Here is a 19837-nt window from a genome sequence, read left to right as displayed (position 1 = left end):
GGGGCAGGTCGATGAGACCACAACAACAGATGTAGTTTGTGGAGCTCCACAGGTCTGATACACAGAGACAAAAAGATGGAAGGGGAGGGGAAAGAGGGAGACACAGCAGTTAGTAATAGAAAATAAGTTAGAAGAGATTAGAAGACAGGTGCCAGAGAAGAGAAAGTAGAGGACATGTCTTCAGTGCATCGTCCCCCTGCAGCCTAGGCCTATAATAATAATTAAAGGATGGTTAAGTCCACCCCTAACTATACGATTTGTCAAAAGGGAAATTCTTTTGCCAAAACCAGTGCTACATCTTAATCTATTAGACTAAAAAAAAAATGTTACTCATATCAACTCTCATACTGTTCCAACCAGGTGAATAGCTGCTTGTGTAAGCTAATCCCTTTCCTGCGCTATTTAAGGACATGGATTAGTATTGCTTGCTCATAATATGGGGGGCTCACAGGTGTGAAAAGCAGCTGGGGGCTTTGAAGGAGAGTCTGACACCAAAGGTTGAGCCACGCTAAACACTTTAGAAAAAGATGCTTAAGTTGCTCCACTTTTCAAGAACCTTTCATACAGAAATGTCTTCGTGGAAAGTCAGAATGTGAGATTAGCCCGTCTGAGAGGCTGACTTAGACACAAAGAAGGGGGGTTTCCCGGTGTCTGAGAAAAAGAGGAAGTGTGAAAGCAAGGACTTTCTCAAGTAAATCTCCACTGTCTTTCAAATCTGTCTTGTGAAAGGTCAGCTCCAGTCATGCTCCACCTAACTGCAACTGGAAAAGAGCAAAAAAAAAAAAGTGATTTAAAAGAAAGGTGACATAGCAGCAGAGAATCAGAATAAATGCATGTTTAACTAAACAGTGATAGATGCGAGCACAAAGAACATCTATAATGTTTGACTTCCTTCCAGGTATCGCACAAAGCAAACAGCATCCGAAAGCTTTAGTCGCCACCCTCCATCACTCCCCCTCCCCTTTCTCTTGCATCACTTCAGTCCTTATCAGCACCTGTTCCACATTCGCTTTTCTGGCGGACTACCTGAGAGGACGGCGCTTTGGATCAAAATGTCTTTTCATCGCGTGGCTGTCGACCCTCACACTCCCTTCCTCCACATAGGGAACATGACTTATTTTTCCTTCTTCTCTGAGGTGAGCCAGTCAGATCATTTTTCCAGCACCATTATGGAGACCCTGGTCATCACCACGGTCTTCCTGACCTCGGTGGCCGCGAACGTGGGAGCCGCAGCCCTCGTGACCTTCGAACGCAAACCTCTGGCCAACAAGACCATCCTGACCCTCAACTTGTTCGTGGCCGATGTGCTGTTTGTCAGCATGATCCCGCTGATCGTGGCGGTGCGTTGGACCGTGTCCTGGACGCTGGGGTACGGCGCCTGCCACACGGTGCTTTTCGTCACTTGCATGAGCGGCTGCGTCGCCATCACTACCCTGGCCTCCATCAGCGTGGAGAGGGTCCAGGCTATTCTCCGGCTTCAGAGCGTGCACACGCTAAACCCCAGGATGGTGACCGCCACCATCGTCTTCATCTGGGCCTACTCCGCGCTTAGCACCTTACCCCTCAGCCTGTTCTTCACCGTGATGGAAGTGAACTTCCCTGATCACGTATGAACGGACGGATGAACTCAAAGAAATCTCCCCGTCGTTGAGTCGTGTCTGTTTTTGTAAGATTTCTGATTTCTCCACAGGAACGTGTGCACATTTGCACTCTCAAATGGCCTGACATGACTGGAGAGATTGTGTGGAACGTGGCTTTCACTGCCCTGTGCTTCCTCCTGCCAGGACTCACAATTGTTGTGAGTTACAGCAAAATATTGCAGGTGAGTTTATCTCAGTCTTTGACAGACTTTGACAGCACTGATGCTTAACCGAATGTATAAACAGCTATGAATTAATGCTCATTTGACAAAACACTTTCCACTAATTAGTCATTCACCAGTTGATGCACTCTCTTGCCCTGTCATTCGTCTTTGTACCTTCTGTGAACATTATTCTCTGTCACTGTGGGAACAGAGATATGTGCTTTTCTAATTACTGAAGCTGAAAATGGCTCCTGGGCGTGTTTGGGTTCAGAGTTTCCACTATCAATTGTCAACATTACGTTGGGCAACCAACCAGCTTCTACCAACGAAGACACTAGCGTGACACAGATAATTGAAAATGACTCTGATTTTAATAGTTTTAATGGAGGTTTGCAACATGTTGGAGTCACATTGGAGTATGTAGGTTTACCAGGTTACATCACAAATGGTTTAATCATTTCACCATTGTTCACATGTTCTGTAACAACATTTTTTGTAGATTGCTAAAAGTTGTAGACGAAGGCTTCAACAAAGAGACAGTCGGCCTCCAGCTGGAGACTCCCCCGACTACCAGGTCTCCCGCCAGGACATGAAGCTCTTCCGCACCATGCTGGTTTTGGTGCTCTCCTTCCTAATCATGTGGAGCCCGATTTTCATCATCGCCGTCCTCATCCTGGCCAGGAACTTCCTCTCTCACCTGCACGTGTCCTCCACATTGTTCTTCTGGGTGGTCACGTTCACAATGGCCAACTCAGCGCTCAATCCCATCCTCTACTCGGTCCTCCAGCTGAAGAACGGCTGGCGTAAGCTCTGTTGCGGCTCTGTCGTTCAGCCGCTGAGAAAAGGTCCTCAAGCCAGTGAGGTCGGTCGTACGCCGAGGATAGATCCATGACTATCGTCAGAGCGCCAAATGCATGCAGTACATGGTTCACACTGGCGTACTCCTCACGTAAGATTCCTCCTCATGAGAAAACACTTTCAATATAATGAATTCATATTCAGAATATTTGTAACGTTTAGTTGAGAGTTTACAATAACATATCTTTGAACAGTGAAATAATGAATGTACCCATTCAAATAATACAACACCAATTTTTTACCATTACCTGAAATGAGCTCATTTATAATAATCTGCTCTTTAAGGATTTTAATAAATTAGATTTAGAAACAATAAATTGACCATATAAGATTTTGGATATTACTGGGATAAAAAAAACTTGCAAGCAAAGAATGGAGGACGGAGAAAGCCACCTTAGTCTGAACCCTTTAGCAAGCAAAATTAACAAAACAAAGTTTCCAGATGTTGTACATTTTCCATTTTCTTTTTTTACTTTATTTCAGTTATTTCAACCCATTCTTTTCTGAGTGCTGGTGCTGTTTTCTGTGTCCAATCAAGGGTGGTACGTCCCACTTCCTGAGTTGTGATCATAGGGCCTAAATCAATAGGATAATGCAAACTGATGTCATTGTTATTTCATCTGGAAGAAGAAAGACTTGTGTTTCATCGTCAGATCACGTTAACGAAAACCAGTTTTCCAAACTCCAAACTGCATAAAACATTTGCTTACTTCCATATAACAGAAGAACACAGAGGCCCAGGACGCTAGACCCATTAGGATCTTTTTTCTTTCCAACTGGAATAATGCAGGTTTTCCTGTATCATTATATTACCTTTGTCACTACTAGTTTATCATTGAAACCTAGGTGCTGTGTTTGCTTCCCATAAGCTGTGAATTAATTGTGTATTCTGTCCACAAGCTACTTCTCAGACACCATAAGACAGTTAAACACAGCTTTTATCATGTCACCAGTGCCTCCTCTGACCTTTGCATGGTGTAACTGTTATGGTATTATCCTTATTCTCTTCAAATCAAATCGATCAATTACGCCCATTTAAAAATATATATTTCGAATGTTACTTTGCTTCAATGTGTATTTGAAAAAGAGAGAATATTGTGATTGATTTGAAGCCCAGGGATTATTGTTGATCTTACCTTCTGTTGATGCCGTTACCCAGCTATCATTACTTGTGACGGGATTTGCTTCACTAAAATGACAAGTAGATGGATTTGCAAAGTTAAGAAAGCTCAGGGGCTTTGCGACGCTTGCGTCACAGTCATTAGAGCCCCCTGGGATCCCCTTACCCAGTAAGCCACGCACTACCTTCTGTTGCCTGGGAGAAAGTTGGAAGTGCTGCTTCGACTAGAGAAGAGTGCGGGACATGTCTCAGTAGGATCGGCATCACCACATCTTCTGGACTCTTCCTACGTCTAGCTCTACCCGTGCTGAGGGGAGCGTCTTCGCACAGCTACAGAAGAAATCCTTCAACCAAACTTGGACAGAATGGCAGACAAAGACACTGTGGAGAAGTTTCTGGACAACAACCCACAGTTTGCTAAGGAGTATTATGACAAGAAAGTCAAGGCAGATGTGCTCACTGCTGCCTTCAACAACCAGGTCCAGGTCAAAGACCCAGCCTCTTACAAGGATGTCACCACCATGCAGGAGGCCGAGTTCATATTCGAGCTCATAAAGGAGATGCAGCAGAGCAACCCGATGGAGAAAGCCCTGCATAAGATCCTCCAGAGGATCGCCCTGCTGATCCAGGCCGATCGGTGCAGCTACTTCGGCTACAGGGCTCGTAACGGAACGCCGGAGCTGTCCACCATCCTCTTCGATGTGACGCACAACTCCTCGTACGAGAAAAATATAGTGAGCCCCGCTTTGGAGATTGTTTTCCCCATCGACATGGGCATTGTCGGATTCACGGCGCACTCCAAGAAGCCTCAGATTATTCCTGATGTGAAGAAGGTGAGCGAATAAATTATTTTAAGGTTAAATTAAATAACATTATATCTTAATGTGATTCACCAAGAAGAAATTTGTCTGAGGAACTGAAACTTTTACCTTAGCTGTTTTAGCTAAGGTAAAAGCTGCTTTATTCAGCTTTAGTGGTATGTTTTGCTGTAGTGTGTCTCCCATTTCTCATATTGATTTGTAACTTTGTAAACTGTGGCTAATAGTAGTAAGTCTCTAGCTCCAGTATTCGTGTGACTGTTTTGTTGACGTGTGCACTAACCTTTAATGACTCTCCCTCGCTGTTTTCAGAATTCTCATTTCAGTGACTTTGTGGATAAACAGACCAAATACACCAGTAAATGCATGATCACTGCTCCCATCATGAGTGGGAAGGAACCCATCGGGGTTGTCATGGCGCTCAACAAACAAGGTGCTGATGAATTCTCCAAGGCTGATCAAGAGGTGAGTGGGTACATTTTTAAGACGAGATAAAAGCACCGTGGATTGTTCCCAAAGATCAACTCAGATATGCTTAGATGGGACATTTACAGTCGAGGCTGCTAAATAAATCCACTTTGAGTGTTACATTCTTGCTTGGAAAAATGGCCATTTTTAGCCGAGCAGCTTCCTGTGTGTGTGTATATTTAGGAACTTGGCATTCTAGGTCATGGTTATGACAGGTCATCATTTAATCCAGTTAGGGAGGAGATGCTCAGGCATTGTTTAGGGCCTCTGTGTGACACTAGAGGTCAGTCAACTCAAATAAAGTGAGTGTAATCTGCTTTTAATTTATAAATACGGGAAAGGAACTCCTGGATGTGTCTCATAAGGCAATCTTACGATTTGCTTTTTCTTTCCAGCTCTTCCAAAAATATGTGAACTTTGCCACCGTGGTTGTTCTCAACGCGCACACTGCTTACATGTGGGACATAGAGTCCAGAAAAAGCCAGGTAAAGATAATCCATTTGCTTTCACAAAACAAAAAAACGATATTTCATGTCGTTGTGTAGCTGCACTGCAAACAACACGCGCGAGGTGACTGTTTTCTTTGCTCTAGGTGTTGCTGTGGTCAGCCAGCAAGGTTTTTGAAGAGCTGACGGATATTGAGAGGCAGTTTCACAAAGCCTTGTACACAGTGAGGACTTACATCAAATGTGAGAGATACTCCGTCGGGCTACTGGACATGACCAAAGAGAAGGTACACTGGGGAAGAAATGCCTTTAATCTAATCACTGTCAGCGTTTTCACGTGGCTGCAATGATGTCTGTCGTATATATTTATTGATTGATTGATTTCTTTCAGGAATTCTTTGATGAGTGGGGAATCAAGCTCGGAGAGCAGGAGCCATACAAGGGCCCCAAGACACCTGATGGCAGAGTAAGTCCTACGAGTGCTGTTCTGCATTAACATCGTTCCTTCCTCATCTCTACCTTGGGGGAGATCTTAAAAATACTCTTATTAATATTTAGGAAATCAACTTCTACAAGATTATTGACTACTTGCTGGAAGACAAAGAGGAGATTAAAGTCATCCCGTAAGTGTCACCATGTTCTGTGCCATGGCTGTATCCCGACTGATCGGATGTTGAATGGTATTGTAATCAGAGTTAATTACTCCTCTCTCTCTGCTCTCCACAGAGGCCCTCCTCCAGACCACTGGGCTCTGGTCAGCGGACTCCCATCGTATGTGGCTGAGAACGGATTTGTGAGTGCCACGTTTTTGTGCCACCGTTTTATCTAAATGTTGAATAAAACAGCTCCCGTTGAATACGAATTAGTAACGCCGATCCCCTCATCATTTCCCAGATCTGCAACATGATGAACGTCAAAGATGACGAGTACTTCGCATTTCAGGTGAACCACTCTGTCACATCTCTGACAAATGACTGCTCTAATCACAGCCAGTGTTTGTCTTTCCCAAGCGCTGCAATTAATAACCTGGACGTCGGATTTGGTTTGTGCGGCAGAAAGAAGCGGTGGACGAGTCTGGGTGGATGATAAAGAACGTCCTCTCACTCCCTATTGTCAACAAGAAAGAAGAAATTGTTGGCGTCGCCACTTTTTACAACAGAAAAGATGGCAAACCGTTCGACGAGAACGATGAGCAGATTACAGAAGTAAACTTTTTCGTTTTTCTTCATTTTAATACATCTTATTTTTCACCTGAGCTATAAATATCTGTATGAAAGAACCTGTTATTCATTTACATTTCTTGTATATATAACTCTGTGTCTCCAGTCTCTGACCCAGTTCCTTGGCTGGTCAACTCTGAACAGTGACACTTACGACAAACTGAACAGGACAGAGTGGAGGAAAGATGTTGCCCAGGAAATGCTCATGTACCAGACGAGGGCCACGCTAAATGATGTGCAGTCTATTCTGGTACGCTTCTGCTGCTGCTGCTGCTGCTGCTGCTGCCCTGATTAACTGATTATTGTACCAGACAGAAAACAGATCAACACATTGAACCACCTTTTAACTGTTTTTCCCCTCAGAACACTCAGGAGAAGTTTGGCTCTGCACCAGAGGACTGTGACCAGAAGGAGATGTACAAACTGCTGGTACGCCCTGAGATTTGTCTATCGGTTTTCTTTAGTTGTCTTAGAGTCTAAATCAATGTGGACTAACCCCAACTTGCAACGTGCAGAGAACCAACATCCCGGACGCCAAGAAGGTCGAGCTTCTTGAGTTCCGCTTCAGCGACTTCCCCCTGTCATACTTTGAACTCGTCCAATGTGGTATCCGCTGCTTCTTTGAGCTGGGGGTCGTGGAGAAGTTCAAAGTCCCAGCGGAGGTACAGAGTAATCACAAAACCTGTCCGTATTCACTACACTGCTTTCCCCTTCTTTCCCGTCCAGTGTATCTTAAATAAGAATAATTGTAGTCTATGTTTTGCCCTAAAGATCCTGACTCGATGGATGTACACTGTCCAAAGGGGATACCGTGACATCACCTACCACAACTGGAGGCACGGCTTCAACGTTGGACAAACCATGTTCACTCTGCTGCTTGTGAGTCAGATTCCTCGTGCCAATATTTTTTTACTGTTTACTGTCCTCTTAGGTTTAACAAGCGGTTTTCCTGTCTTCTCTCTTCTTACAGACGGGTAAACTGAAGAAGTACTACTCCGATCTTGAGGCCTTTGCCATGGTTGCTGCTGGATTCTGCCACGACATCGACCACAGAGGAACCAACAATCTCTACCAGACAAAGTGAGATTTACAGTTTCACAGGAAACGTGTGACATTCTACGTCCTAAAATTATTTGAAAACGGTGATTTATGTTTTCCTGGCGGACTCCTGTAGGAGCGTATCCCCACTGGCAAAACTGCACAGCTCCTCAATACTGGAACGACATCATCTTGAGTATAGTAAGACTCTCATGGAGGATGAGGTACGTCCTTTTAAGGCTGCAGTTTAAATCGTTTTTCATCAGCTTTATCCGGTCTTATTTTTTGTGACAGGACCTTGGCAGCTGCCTTAACTTACTCCTCTGCTCACATTCACAGCACCTGAATATCTTCCAAAACCTTCAGAAGCGTCAGTTTGAAACTGTGCAGCATCTGTTTGAAGTTTGCATAATTGCCACTGATCTCGCCCTCTATTTCAAGTAAGCACTGTCAAGAGTGTTTTTTTTTCAAATTCCCATAAATATTCTTCAGTGAAAACAAAGCCTGACAGCTCTCTTGACTCTCAGGAAGAGAACCATGTTCCAGAAAATTGTTGATTCTGTGGAGGTGATTCCTGATGAGAAAGAAAAGATCAACTACATCTCAAACAATGCAACCAGGAAGGAAATTATCATGTAAATACGTTTATTATTCATTTTCTCATGTGACCTTTTCTCTTGGTTGTCTTTCAAAATGTCCTTCACTGGTGGTGTGTTTTCTGCAGGGCCATGATGATGACTGCTTGTGACCTGTCAGCCATTACAAAGCCATGGGATGTTCAGAGCAAGGTGTGTTCCCTTCTTCGCACTTTTAACGTGATCGCAAAAACACATCGTTATATATTTACTCATATGTGCACACGGCACTTCTCGTTGTCCTGTTGCTCCTAGGTTGCTCTGATGGTGGCTGCAGAGTTCTGGGAGCAGGGAGACCTTGAAAGGACAGTTCTGGACCAGCAGCCAATTGTAAGAGTTCAGCACTATTTTTTTTTTGGCGAGCACATTCTAACATGAAGTATTAGAGGTAATCATCACCTCCCGCCTCTTTGTCTTCCAGCCAATGATGGACAGAAATCACGCTGATGAACTTCCCAAGATGCAGTGTGGTTTCATTGACTTTGTTTGCTCCTTTGTGTACAAGGTATCAATATACTTTATATGATCATCAGCTAACATTTGACCTGCAAATGTATTATCTTTAGTGTCTGAACATATGCATGTGTGTGTTTTTCTGTTGTGTGTATCCAGGAGTTCGCTCGATTCCACAAAGAGATCACCCCCATGTTTGAGGGGTTGACCACGAACAGGGCAGAGTGGAGAGCTCTCGCGGACGTCCACGAGGCCAAGATGAAGGCCATCGAAGACGAGAAGAAAAGGCTGGAGGGCGGTGGAAACGACGGTGAGTGCTTAGGTTTGAGATTACGCGAGTTAATTGAATCCCTTATTGAATCTCGCTCTGTGTTGTGCTCTGCAAGCTGCCTCTCACTGTTCCTCTCATTCGTTCCTTTCACGGTTCAAGAAGGCGGGAAGTCGAAGACGTGTGCCATCTCCTAAAACGACGGGAACGCTAAAGCATTCATGGATGTTTGTCTGGATGTGCATTTGTACAGTGTGTGTATGGGCATGTGTTCACAGATGAGGTGACTTCAATGTGTACAATCTCTAAATTATTATTTTTATATGTTGTAATATTTAGCTCATGTATCCTCTTTGACCATTTGTATGTAAGACTATGGAAACAATAGAGAACTGAAATTAAGTGAACACCACTGAATTGAATCTATATGAAGAGTACATATGAGAATTTTATTTAAATATGTATGTATAAAGGATGTTTAGCCACATAATTTGGCTTTGGACAGGGTATGCATAGAAGCGTTAGGCTGCAATATGATGCACTAATGTCCTTATTTTCCAGTGAGGAAAATTTCAAAAACTCAGTTACGGGCTGCTTTTTTATTGTAGGCGGTGCTTTCAAAAGCATATGGGTGAGAGATGTAAGAAGATTTGACTGAATTGGATTTAGTTATAAGCCAGCTCGAGCTCCAAGGCTTTCCATTTTAAGTCCCCTGCTTACATAAAGTAAAAATACTGCCGTCCTGCTCATAAGTCAGCCTGCCCAGAGTGTGCACGGTATTTACAGGGGAGGTGTCATGTTAAATCACTGTGTAGCACGCTATGTCCGAAATCAGCATTCATAGACAAGAGACATGGCTTTGAAATAATATAATAATTGAGATGAAATGAAGTGTTTATGGCAGGAGAGTTTTGCATGCAACCTTTGTGAAGAAATGTTTATATCATCTAACTATAGCTTTCGATAAATAACGAATAATGTGAAATAGCATCATATGTAAGAAGATAAAGAATGTAAATAAAATATATTTTCAAATCATGTCTGTGTCATGTGTTTTAGATCTGCAAATCAGAATAATGGAAGAAGGTATTCTTGTAATCACACAGATTGTGCATGTAATCAGAGATCTTGCCTGTGACATGTGGATTATGAAGTAGGAAGAGTTTGGAGTCCCATTAACTCTATGACAGCGCCCTGTGGTTCTGTGTGTAAACTGTTTACAAATGAGATGAGCAGAAGAAGGATTTAGTTGACCGAGACCAACCAAACATTGTTCATCTGCTAATGAGCTTATAAGAGACCTGTGTCACTCATTTGCTTCATGCTTCACGTGGTCATTCATCAAATGTTTGCATCCTGTATATTTAAGGACACTTCCAGAATGCATTTTTTTTTTTCAACGAACATATCCAAAGGCACGATTACATGTTATTTCCTGTACAGCTGAGAGTGCACGTGAGCGCAGTGAACCATGTTTGCATCAGGAAGCATAAACAGAGAGTCAATAATCCCTCTAATCCATCTGATGTGTATTCTTCTGGAAGTGGAACAATATCTGCAGTTCATATTGGAAGGAGGATGTTTCTTGGCATTGAAAATGGTTAAACTCAAGAAAAAGTCACACATTTAATAAGTTGAATTCACTTCTTGCATTTTTGGAATGCAGTGCCTACAATGTAGCATTAACATGTTGAGACCTTTCTGTTTTCAGCTAATATGTAGACAAGAGCATAACCCTAACCCAAATGTATTATTCATCTGCACTGATTGTGTGTGTTTGCCATAAGAGATCCTCCTCCCGACCAAACGAGTGGATCGGGCAGGTGTTCACACAAGAACCAGAACGCATCCGTTACAAAAGCCTGGCAGTAACGTCACAGGGTGGTAAGCCTGAAGCTTTGAGGACTGACACCTTAAGACAGCAGGTCGTGAGGTCAACCTGCACAACAAGCATGTTCATTTAGTTTGCAAATTAACAATAATGAAGACTAATTTACTAACTAATTTAAATGCGAGGGAAGTAAACGCGGAAGTGTTTGTTTTTTAAAACCACAAACCTTTTCAAAGTCAAGGGAGAATATTTGAAAGTGATGAGAGCATATTGATCTGTCCACCTCCAACAGTGATTTGTCTTGGCTCCACGTTTCCCTCTAGTGGAGAGGTCAGCTAATCAGCGCAGAGCAAAAAGTAGTGTCTGCACATGGTACTTAATCTGTTATCAGAATAAGTGCTCTTGAGGTGCAGAGGCATATCACTGAGGCCAGGCACTTCACATTAGCCGAAGGCAACTAGTTCCAAAATTCCATCAAATGGGAGAAACACAAGACTAACTGTGTTCATATGGCTGCCCGACAGTATGTGCTCTATTCTGGCGAAGAATGGTGGCATTTGTGAAGCATAGACACTACACATCATCCTTTAGCACAACAATAATAACCAGTGTTCTCACTTCAGTCCGATATCTGCTTATGAAAATATTAAATTGTTGCTTAACTTCTATTCCAGCTTCTCTGTGGTCACATTTTCCCTAGAAGAGGCAGCCTAACGGCTTTGTTCCATCGCTCTTCCCTTTAAAGAAGTAGTACATCACGTCCCTACAGCCTGAACGTGCTTCTCTAAATGCTTTGCTTTCATTTTTTAAAAGGCACAATTCTATTATCATGGTAAATAGGCATTGGATATCAAATGGCATAATCACATCAGGGACATAGAGGCTAGAAGTCCAGAGCAGCATGCATTTATTTAAAGACCTTTTAAAAAGCCCTGCACATGCTTCTTCCCAGAAGGGCCTGACGCATGCAGGCCTTCCAGGCGCAGTGAGTAAACAAATTAATCTTACAACTCTGGAGGGATCTGAGAAATTACATGACGACGAGGAAGAAGAAGACCATATACGCCTCCCAGAGGACCCTGCTGCACCAATGTCTGGCACTGAAGAAGATAACACTGTAATAAAGCTGGAAAGGTTTTATTTAACAGAAAGGAATAAAAAAAAAAGAAGGCCTTTTTTTAGGTGACTTTGAAATAAAGATGATGGCATCCAGGGAAGCAGTGACAATAAGCAAAGAGATAACGCTTTAACTTGTCCTTTGTGTGAGAGGGGTTTGAAGGGGGATGGGACTCATCTGACTCATCTGAGAGCAGATGTCAGAGTGACAGGAGGGCTTCCCCACACCCCTCCATCACAGGTCAGAAACATTTTGCATCCTGCTGTCACCATGGAAACCGCGTACAAACCAGGAAATACTCCCCCTACAAGAAGCATAATTCAAGTTTAAACGACGTTGGTGATAATCCTGGTAGTGCTTTCCAATAGCAGTGTTTTTCTCTGCAGGCAATTGAACCAATCGTGCAGCTTCCATTACTGTCGTTTAATTTTTTTCTTTTTTTTTTTTTTTTAGCGGATTTCCCACCCGCTTCCCGCATAGAAAGCTCGTGTGCGTCTGCGCCACAGACGGCACTCCGCTGGCTCATGTCAGTGCTTCGTTTTCTCCAGCTGATTCACGAAAAATTACACAATTCCGCTGCCTATTGGGCGGAATCCTGCAGGAGCTTGACACGGACAGAGCGTTGTGTGTCGAAATCATAGGCGTGGTTTTAGATGGAGATGCGCCGTCTGCTCCCGCTGGGATTCCCACCTGCCCACACCGCGTTGGTCATCTTTCCAGCTGGTATTCTGCTGAGCCTCGGACACTACAGTGGGCGTTTGATGAAGTGTTGTCTTCGTCAGTGAAGATATAGATTTGTGTGTGTGTGTGTGTGTGTGTGTGTGTGTCTGGGGTGTGGTGTAATTACACGCACGGGACGCCCGGTTTTAACACTTCCCGAGCGGCGGCGACGCACGGCACTTGGCGGAGATAAACAAGAGCGGACAGCGCGTCCCTTGGCCTCCAGGCAGCAGCAGTGGGAGAAGAACCACAGAGGAGACCCTGGTTCATGTGTAGGGCTGTTCGACGTACAAGTCGTGCCCGCAGCGGTTCGCAGGAATGGAGAACACACGCAAGGCATCCAAAAGATCACCCTGGCTTGGCTTACTTGTGGTGGCGTCTGTTTTACTTTTAGTGGACAGCAAGAGACCCAGGCAGCCGCGCTGTCCCTCATCGTGTATATGTACCAAAGATAACGCGCTGTGCGAAAGAACGGGGCTGATCCCTCGCAGCTTCCCCCCCGATGTCATATCACTGTGAGTCACATTTGTTATTCTTCTGTAATGAAAATCCAAACCGGTGTTTTGCGTTACCAGACACGCTCAGCTCTTCGAGCCGCGTGGATCATCATCTGCTGCTGCTGCTGCTGTTGCTGCACATCCTCCAAGGAAAAGACTGCAATAACTGTTCGCATGAGACAGTCTGTACTGTGGAGCTAAACTGTGCGTGTGCGTTTGTCTGCTTTGTTTTTTTCCTCCCACAGATCATTCGTCAAGGCTGAATTCACCGAAATCCCGAAAGAGAGCTTCATCCACACGCCTGCCCTGCATCTCCTGTGAGAAATCTCCTCGGAGCTTTTTGTTCTTCAGTCTTTGTTGCATGCTGTCAGTCCCCAGTGAGCTGATCAACGCCATGTTTCATGTTCAAGACGTTTCCCCTCAATCTGACGCCACACATGATTAAAAACACAAGTGTTCGTTGCCATTTATTGGCCTGGCTTAAGTGTATATAAAAAATCATTTTGTGAAAATTACCATTGTAAATGGTTTATCCTACATGTCTTTTTAAATGATCTTAGTATTTCTGTTGGGCATTCATCCATGTAAAATGTTCAGTGCATGTGGAAAATCGTGTTTGGTTGCTGGATGAGATTATGGGGAATTCCTCCTTTTCAAGAGGGAATCCCCTATACTCCAGCCCCATGGGGTGAGTTATTGACTGAGCCACTGCCCTTCACAACAAACATGTGTTACTGCAGGAATCCTCACAGTGCACTGATCCTTGTCCTTCATGTATTTGGTTTACAAAGTTTGTCACCATCACTTGGAGACCCTGAACAATAGGAAACTAACTTCAGATCCTCCTTCGCAGCCTCTTCGCAGTGAACAATCTGGAATCTATAAACGAGGACGCTTTCCTCGGCCTTCCCCACCTAGAGTACCTGTGAGTAGATAACACAAACATATAATGGAAGCTTTTGCTTTTGGAAGCCTGTCTCTTTCCTAATGCACTTACTCGGCACCTCTTTCAGATTCATTGAAAACAACAAAATCACATCGATATCACCAAATGCTTTCCGAGGACTGAAAACCTTAGTGCACCTGTAAGTACTTTTTTTTTTTTTTTTACTTCATTTGCAAAAGAAGATGAAGATGCTATCTGTGTCTGCATCTAACCACCTTTGCATCGGTGATGGTGTAATCTGTGTGAAGATACAGACATGCACCGCTCCAATAAAACGCTGATATGTGCAACTCGCGTTGCTCCATATTCATTTCTCCCAACACGGTGCAGCTGTTAATATGATTATACAGCAAAACCAGGAGCCTGTCATCTTTTGTTACCAATCTATTAAATTATGTACTGATGTCAGCAAACCACCAGTAACGTCATCTGTTTTAGTCTGAAGATGTGACATAAGCATCGTGTGTCATGATATTTAAGGTAACAGAGCTAATAAGTCCAGCTTCTCGACAGCGGTGGTACTTTTCTCCTTCCTTTTTGTTGCAGAGAGAGCCATAAAATGGCTGAGAAGGCAACGTTAAAAATAGATTTATGTTTCCTCAAACTCACAAAAAGCTATGTTCCTCCTTTTGCTCTCCAGGGTGGCAGAGTGTGTAAAGAAATACCATGTATGCACATCTACATTTAGATTAAAGAGCAGAAAGTTTCTCTGATAAAAACAAAAGAAAAAGAAAAAAAGCAGAATATGTGCACGGTTAGATTTTGATAGTATGAGGAGGGAACAATAGGAGGAGCAGCGCTTTGAATCAGTGATGAAGCCAGAGCATTAAGCTGTACATGTCTTCCTGTTTGTCAGGAGTCTGGCCAACAACAATCTCGAGACATTGCCCAAAGATCTGTTCAAGGGTCTCGAGGCCTTGACAAAAGTGTGAGTATAAATGTTTCATTATTCCCCGGCATTCAAATGTTATGTAAATATTAATGCATTGACATTTACATAACATCGTACGTTAACCTGCAGTATATTGTATGCTACCGTTAACAATGAGCTTTCTGCTCAGCCTTCTATTTATAGCACACTGTATCATTATTCCATTTCAGCCAAGGCTTGAAAAATGTGTGGGCAGCTGGTGCTTTTAACACCATTAAAATCGCACGCGGCAGTCAGGATGAAGATAGTTTCCAATCTCTTCCCCGCTGAAGATATCCTGTTCTCCTTCATAGTCCCTATTGATGTTAAGGAGAGGGCAAAGAGTGAAGCCGCGACAGCCGGGGAGCAAAGATCACATTTTAGTCGCTGCTGCTATTTAAGAATTAAATCCACTCAGAAGGCAGAGAGCATTCCTCTATAAGCTTTTAAGTTTTGGGAGGTTTGACGTTTTCTTTTCCCTTCAGAGACTTGCGAGGGAACCAGTTCACCTGTGACTGTAAGCTGAAGTGGCTGGTGGAGTGGATTTACAGCACCAATGCCACCGTGGACCAGATTTACTGCAAAGGCCCCGCCACGCAGCTGGACAAGAAGATCAACGACCTGGTGCCACAGTCCTTCGACTGCATCACGACAGGTGGAGCACAAAGCATGCCAGTGTTAAGTTTAACTTCAGAGAAGAAACAAAGCTGCCGTGGACCTTCACGTGCTATTTCAATCTTTGTTTCTCCCGCAGAGTTTGCTTCCTACCAGTCCCTGAAGTTTGAATCCATATCTGTGGAAGCGTTTTCTTTCAAGAATGACCAGTATGTGGTGTTCGCGCAGCCCTTCATCGGGAAGTGCAGCTTTCTAGAGTGGGATCACGTGGAGATGGTGTTTAGAAACTTTGATGACATTGACAGTAAGTGAAAGGGACTCAGACGTAATGTGAGGTTGTTGTGAATGAGCCGCGTGAGTGTGGACTAGGAACCACTAGATGGAGACAAGGATCTGGGAAAAAGAGAAGCTGCGTTTTTCTTCTTTTGTTCTCTTCCCCAGGCACATCCACAGTGATCTGCAAGCCTCTGGTCATCGACAACCAGCTGTTTGTCATCGTGGCTCAGCTGTTTGGCGGCTCACACATCTACAAGCGTGACACCTCTGCCAACAAATTCATCAAGCTCCAAGGCATCGACATCCTGAAAATCCGCAAACCGAACGACGTCGAGACGTTCCGCATCGACGGGGAATCTTTCTTCGTCATAGCCGATAGCTCCAAGGCCGGGTCCACCACCATCTACAAGTGGAACGGCAACGGTTTCTACACCCACCAGTCCCTCCACCCATGGTACCGGGACACCGACGTGGAGTTCATGGAGATCTCCTCCAAGCCGCACCTGATCCTGTCCAGCACCTGCCAGAGGCCCGTCATCTATCAGTGGAACAAAGGCACCAAGCTGTTTGACAGACGCACCGACATCCCAGAGATGGAGGACGTTTACGCCGTGAAGCATTTCCAGGTCAAATCCGACCTTTTCATCTGCCTGACCCGCTTCATTGGGGACTCCAAAGTGATGCGCTGGGACGGGGCCCTCTTCAGAGAACTGCAGACCATGCCCTCTCGTGGCGCCATGGTGTTCCAGCCTTTCGCTGTGGGCAGCTGGCAGTACGCCATCCTGGGCAGCGATTACTCTTTCACCCAGGTGTACCGCTGGGACGCCAAGAAGGGCGAGTTTGTCCGCTTCCAGGAGCTGAACATCCAGGCGCCGAGGGCCTTCTCTCCAGTGTCCATAGATAACCGCCAGTTCCTGCTGGCCTCCAGTTTCAAAGGGAAAACTCAGATCTATGAGCACCTGGTCATTGATCTCAGTAACTGAGTGTGTGTTTTCTGCCCGACTGATTGGTCGTTTGGTCATTTCCGTGTTTTACGTGTCTGAAGAAGGCAGCAGCTAGTGCTAAACAACTCCGAAAGTGTTGATCCTAACTTGAGAAAGGCAGGCATTGCTCATACTCATTTTTAAATCTTCCATTGAAGTAAGTGCACGACATGTTTAAAGGCCGACCAAATATATTTGTCTATTTGATGCATGAGTTCAATGCATGCATCTCAAGTTAGGATTAGACGCAACACATTGTCAAATCATTAATGCATGACCAGGGGGGCACAGGCCATCCCATCCACATTAATGCAACATCCACGTTCCATCAGCTCATTAAACCTAACACTGGTCAGTAAGGTTTTAGTTCTTCAGCCTTTCATGCCACTCAGCAACGTTTATACATTTGTAATCTCATATATTTATCTAGAGAGTGAGAATAATATGGTACTTTTTAACCTGTTAACACGTTTAACTGAACAAATCTGCCAAAATGAAATGTTTACACTTTTCTGTCTTTCCATTTGTATGCTGAAAGATTTGTAAATGAAGCTTTTGTAAGTTTAAGAGGGACCACGGCCGTCGAATACATTTGTTACAGATTTGAGATTATGCATATAATTTAACAAAATATACCAACAGAAATGTTTGAGATTTTACCAGTATATTCCTGCAGTTCGCATTTTTATCATTAATGGTTTGTATAATGTTTAAAGTGTTGAAAATACTGTTTTTAAGAACCGGGGGAACACTCTGGGAAAATGAAAATTGAAGATATTGTTCATAATGCTTTACCTTTGGCTTACATGTACACAAAAATACATCTGCTGTGTCACGACTGGGACTAATATCATGCTATTTAGAGTCAATAAAGGTTTCATCTGAGCTCCCTACTGGCACTGTATAGCACAACGTGACTTTATCCCGCTCCTCCAAACAAAACAACACACACTAAACTACCACATTTGCTTCATTACTTCAGGGAAGTCATTAGTTACGCACTCATGACAAATAACAAAAATAAAATAAGTACAAACAAATAAAATCCTTTTTATTTTCTCCAACAAAGTGCACGCCTCAAATCTACAAAGCAGCACATTACAATGTAATGGAATAAATACAATAAAATCCGCTGAATTAAAAAAAAAAAAAAATTAAAAAAAAAAAAAACACAAGCAAGGAGATACACAAGTACCTGCACAATCACACTGGTGGCAGGACTAAATCAGGCTCTTTAGAAAGGTTTGCTCTTTCACGGTGACCGTTTGACTCGTCATGCATATTCAGTCCTTTGGATAAACGCATCCTGTCTGCCTCTTTCTAAAGTAGGCCAATTTAAACCCTGCTTCTTTTTTTCTTTTTTTTTCTGTTGAAATTGAGGACTACCAAACTAACATGAAAGAAATATAGGTACATACTTCCATGTTCATACACATCACCCTGGAAAACTTGTGCAATTGCAGCAGGATCGCCAATTCTCCTACCTACTGCTGAGAGAAAATAAAGTGAACACATTTTCAGTTGTAACTGAAGTCACTACTCAAGTCTATGTGGTGCAACTTAGTGTTTTTTTTCCATAGGCAAAAAAAAAAAAAAAAAAAAAAAAAAGGCAAGGGACCACATCCCTTAATATTCCACAAAATAATTTAGTGCTCTTTAAATAAAATTAAAAACACTATTTTCATATGGTGGCTCTTAAAAAAGAAAAAAGAAGAAAAAAACTCACAGACTGAAAGAATAATGCTCTAAGAGACATTAATTATATTAGGAAAGAACTCAAATCCCATGAAAAAAAGACAGTATTGACAACAAAATTCTGTACAGAAAGCAAAATCAATATACAATACAGTACCTGCAGATGTTATGCATACAGTACAATTCTCTTTTTACATAGTTTTTAGTACGGGCTCCAGCCTGCTCTATATACTGACTTAACACAGGTGGAAAAGCGGCTATTTTAGCTTACAGTAATTTTAATGGTTATTCAGCGAGGAGAGTAGATCTTGTAGTAGGCGTTTAGAAAAAGAGACTGAAAACATTATTGCAGGATGGTCATTTTCAGTTGCATACTGCATACATGAATGTGTCCTCTGACATGGAGCAGCGGGCTGATGAGAGACAGAGGGCTGGACGGAAGAAAAAAAACTAAAGACATGTAGGGTTAGCTGCTATCTCTCCGTCACAGAGGTTAAACCTTGCGATATCTCTCTTATCCACTACCCTATACAGTACATTCGTGGCTAGTATTGCACGTTACCAGCCGAGTCCACCCTGATTCTGCGCGGTGAGGACCTTCAGTGCTGAATTTTGTCCTGTAAGTCAACACTAATCCAGTGATGAGATGAGACTGTAACCAGAGCTCACCAAAGCGTGACTGGGGACTCCATCTGCTGTCACAGTTTGAGCTCATTGGCAATTTTGCAGGCGATATTCTTAAAGGCGATGGACGTGCCCGATATCCTCTTGAAGCGCACGCCGTTGAGTGAAAGGCGGGGCAGCTTGCACACCTCCATCTCCCATTGGACCAGGTTGTCCTGGCGAGCGTCGCCGTGGACACAGAAGAGCAGGAAGCGTTCACGCTGCTCGTAGTCGCAGCTGTTGGCGTCCAGGACCTTTCTGATCTCCCTCATCATCTCGGCGGGCTCCATGGAGGAGGTGGTCTTCATGCTCCAGGTAAAACGCAGCGAGCGAGGCTTCGAGTCCCGACCGCCGTCCTCTTTAGTTTCACCGGACGCACTCCTGCGACAACCGGAGAAAAGGACGGACAGGGAGAAAGAGCAGGGAAAGACATTGAGGGAAGGAGGCAGAGGCTGG

The 19837-nt window shown here is 43.7% G+C and overlaps 4 protein-coding genes across 7 annotated transcripts in view; 3 read left to right on the top strand and 1 right to left on the bottom strand.

Moving 5' to 3' along the window:
• The first annotated feature begins 1052 nt into the window (after window positions 1–1052).
• Window positions 1053–2696, top strand: LOC125019075 (free fatty acid receptor 4-like). Its single transcript, XM_047603579.1, has 3 exons — window positions 1053–1607; window positions 1691–1822; window positions 2304–2696. Exons 1-3 carry the CDS (start codon window positions 1053–1055, stop codon window positions 2694–2696), a joined length of 1080 nt encoding a protein of 359 aa, XP_047459535.1.
• Window positions 2697–3954: 1258 nt separating this feature from the next.
• On the top strand, window positions 3955–10166 carry LOC125018955 (cone cGMP-specific 3',5'-cyclic phosphodiesterase subunit alpha'-like). The gene is made up of 22 exons (XM_047603419.1): window positions 3955–4615; window positions 4913–5065; window positions 5464–5553; window positions 5661–5801; window positions 5906–5980; window positions 6073–6137; window positions 6241–6307; window positions 6409–6456; window positions 6570–6719; window positions 6841–6984; window positions 7098–7163; window positions 7250–7396; window positions 7506–7613; window positions 7705–7814; window positions 7909–7996; window positions 8112–8212; window positions 8300–8407; window positions 8497–8560; window positions 8663–8737; window positions 8829–8912; window positions 9020–9170; window positions 9291–10166. Exons 1-22 carry the CDS (start codon window positions 4148–4150, stop codon window positions 9323–9325), a joined length of 2538 nt encoding a protein of 845 aa, XP_047459375.1. The 5' UTR covers window positions 3955–4147; the 3' UTR covers window positions 9326–10166.
• A 2395-nt stretch (window positions 10167–12561) lies between these two features.
• Window positions 12562–18176, top strand: LOC125018637 (leucine-rich glioma-inactivated protein 1-like). The gene is made up of 8 exons (XM_047602667.1): window positions 12562–13311; window positions 13539–13610; window positions 14147–14218; window positions 14307–14378; window positions 15096–15167; window positions 15635–15804; window positions 15904–16068; window positions 16206–18176. The coding sequence occupies exons 1-8, from the start codon at window positions 13115–13117 to the stop codon at window positions 17021–17023; spliced, it is 1638 nt and encodes a 545-aa protein (XP_047458623.1). The 5' UTR covers window positions 12562–13114; the 3' UTR covers window positions 17024–18176.
• Window positions 18054–19837, bottom strand: part of LOC125018635 (serine/threonine-protein kinase MARK1-like) — a 27068-nt gene continuing 25284 nt past the window's right edge. For all 4 annotated transcript variants that reach the window (XM_047602663.1, XM_047602665.1, XM_047602664.1 and 1 more), the window contains one exon: window positions 18054–19762. In XM_047602663.1, coding sequence (XP_047458619.1) covers window positions 19417–19762 — 346 coding nt within the window. In that variant the 3' untranslated portion in view covers window positions 18054–19416. The remainder of the gene's footprint in view (window positions 19763–19837) is intronic.

This window comes from Mugil cephalus, chromosome 13, assembly GCF_022458985.1.
Source record: "Mugil cephalus isolate CIBA_MC_2020 chromosome 13, CIBA_Mcephalus_1.1, whole genome shotgun sequence".
Lineage (NCBI taxonomy): Eukaryota > Metazoa > Chordata > Actinopteri > Mugiliformes > Mugilidae > Mugil > Mugil cephalus.
This window is presented reverse-complemented; position numbering and strand designations above follow the sequence as displayed.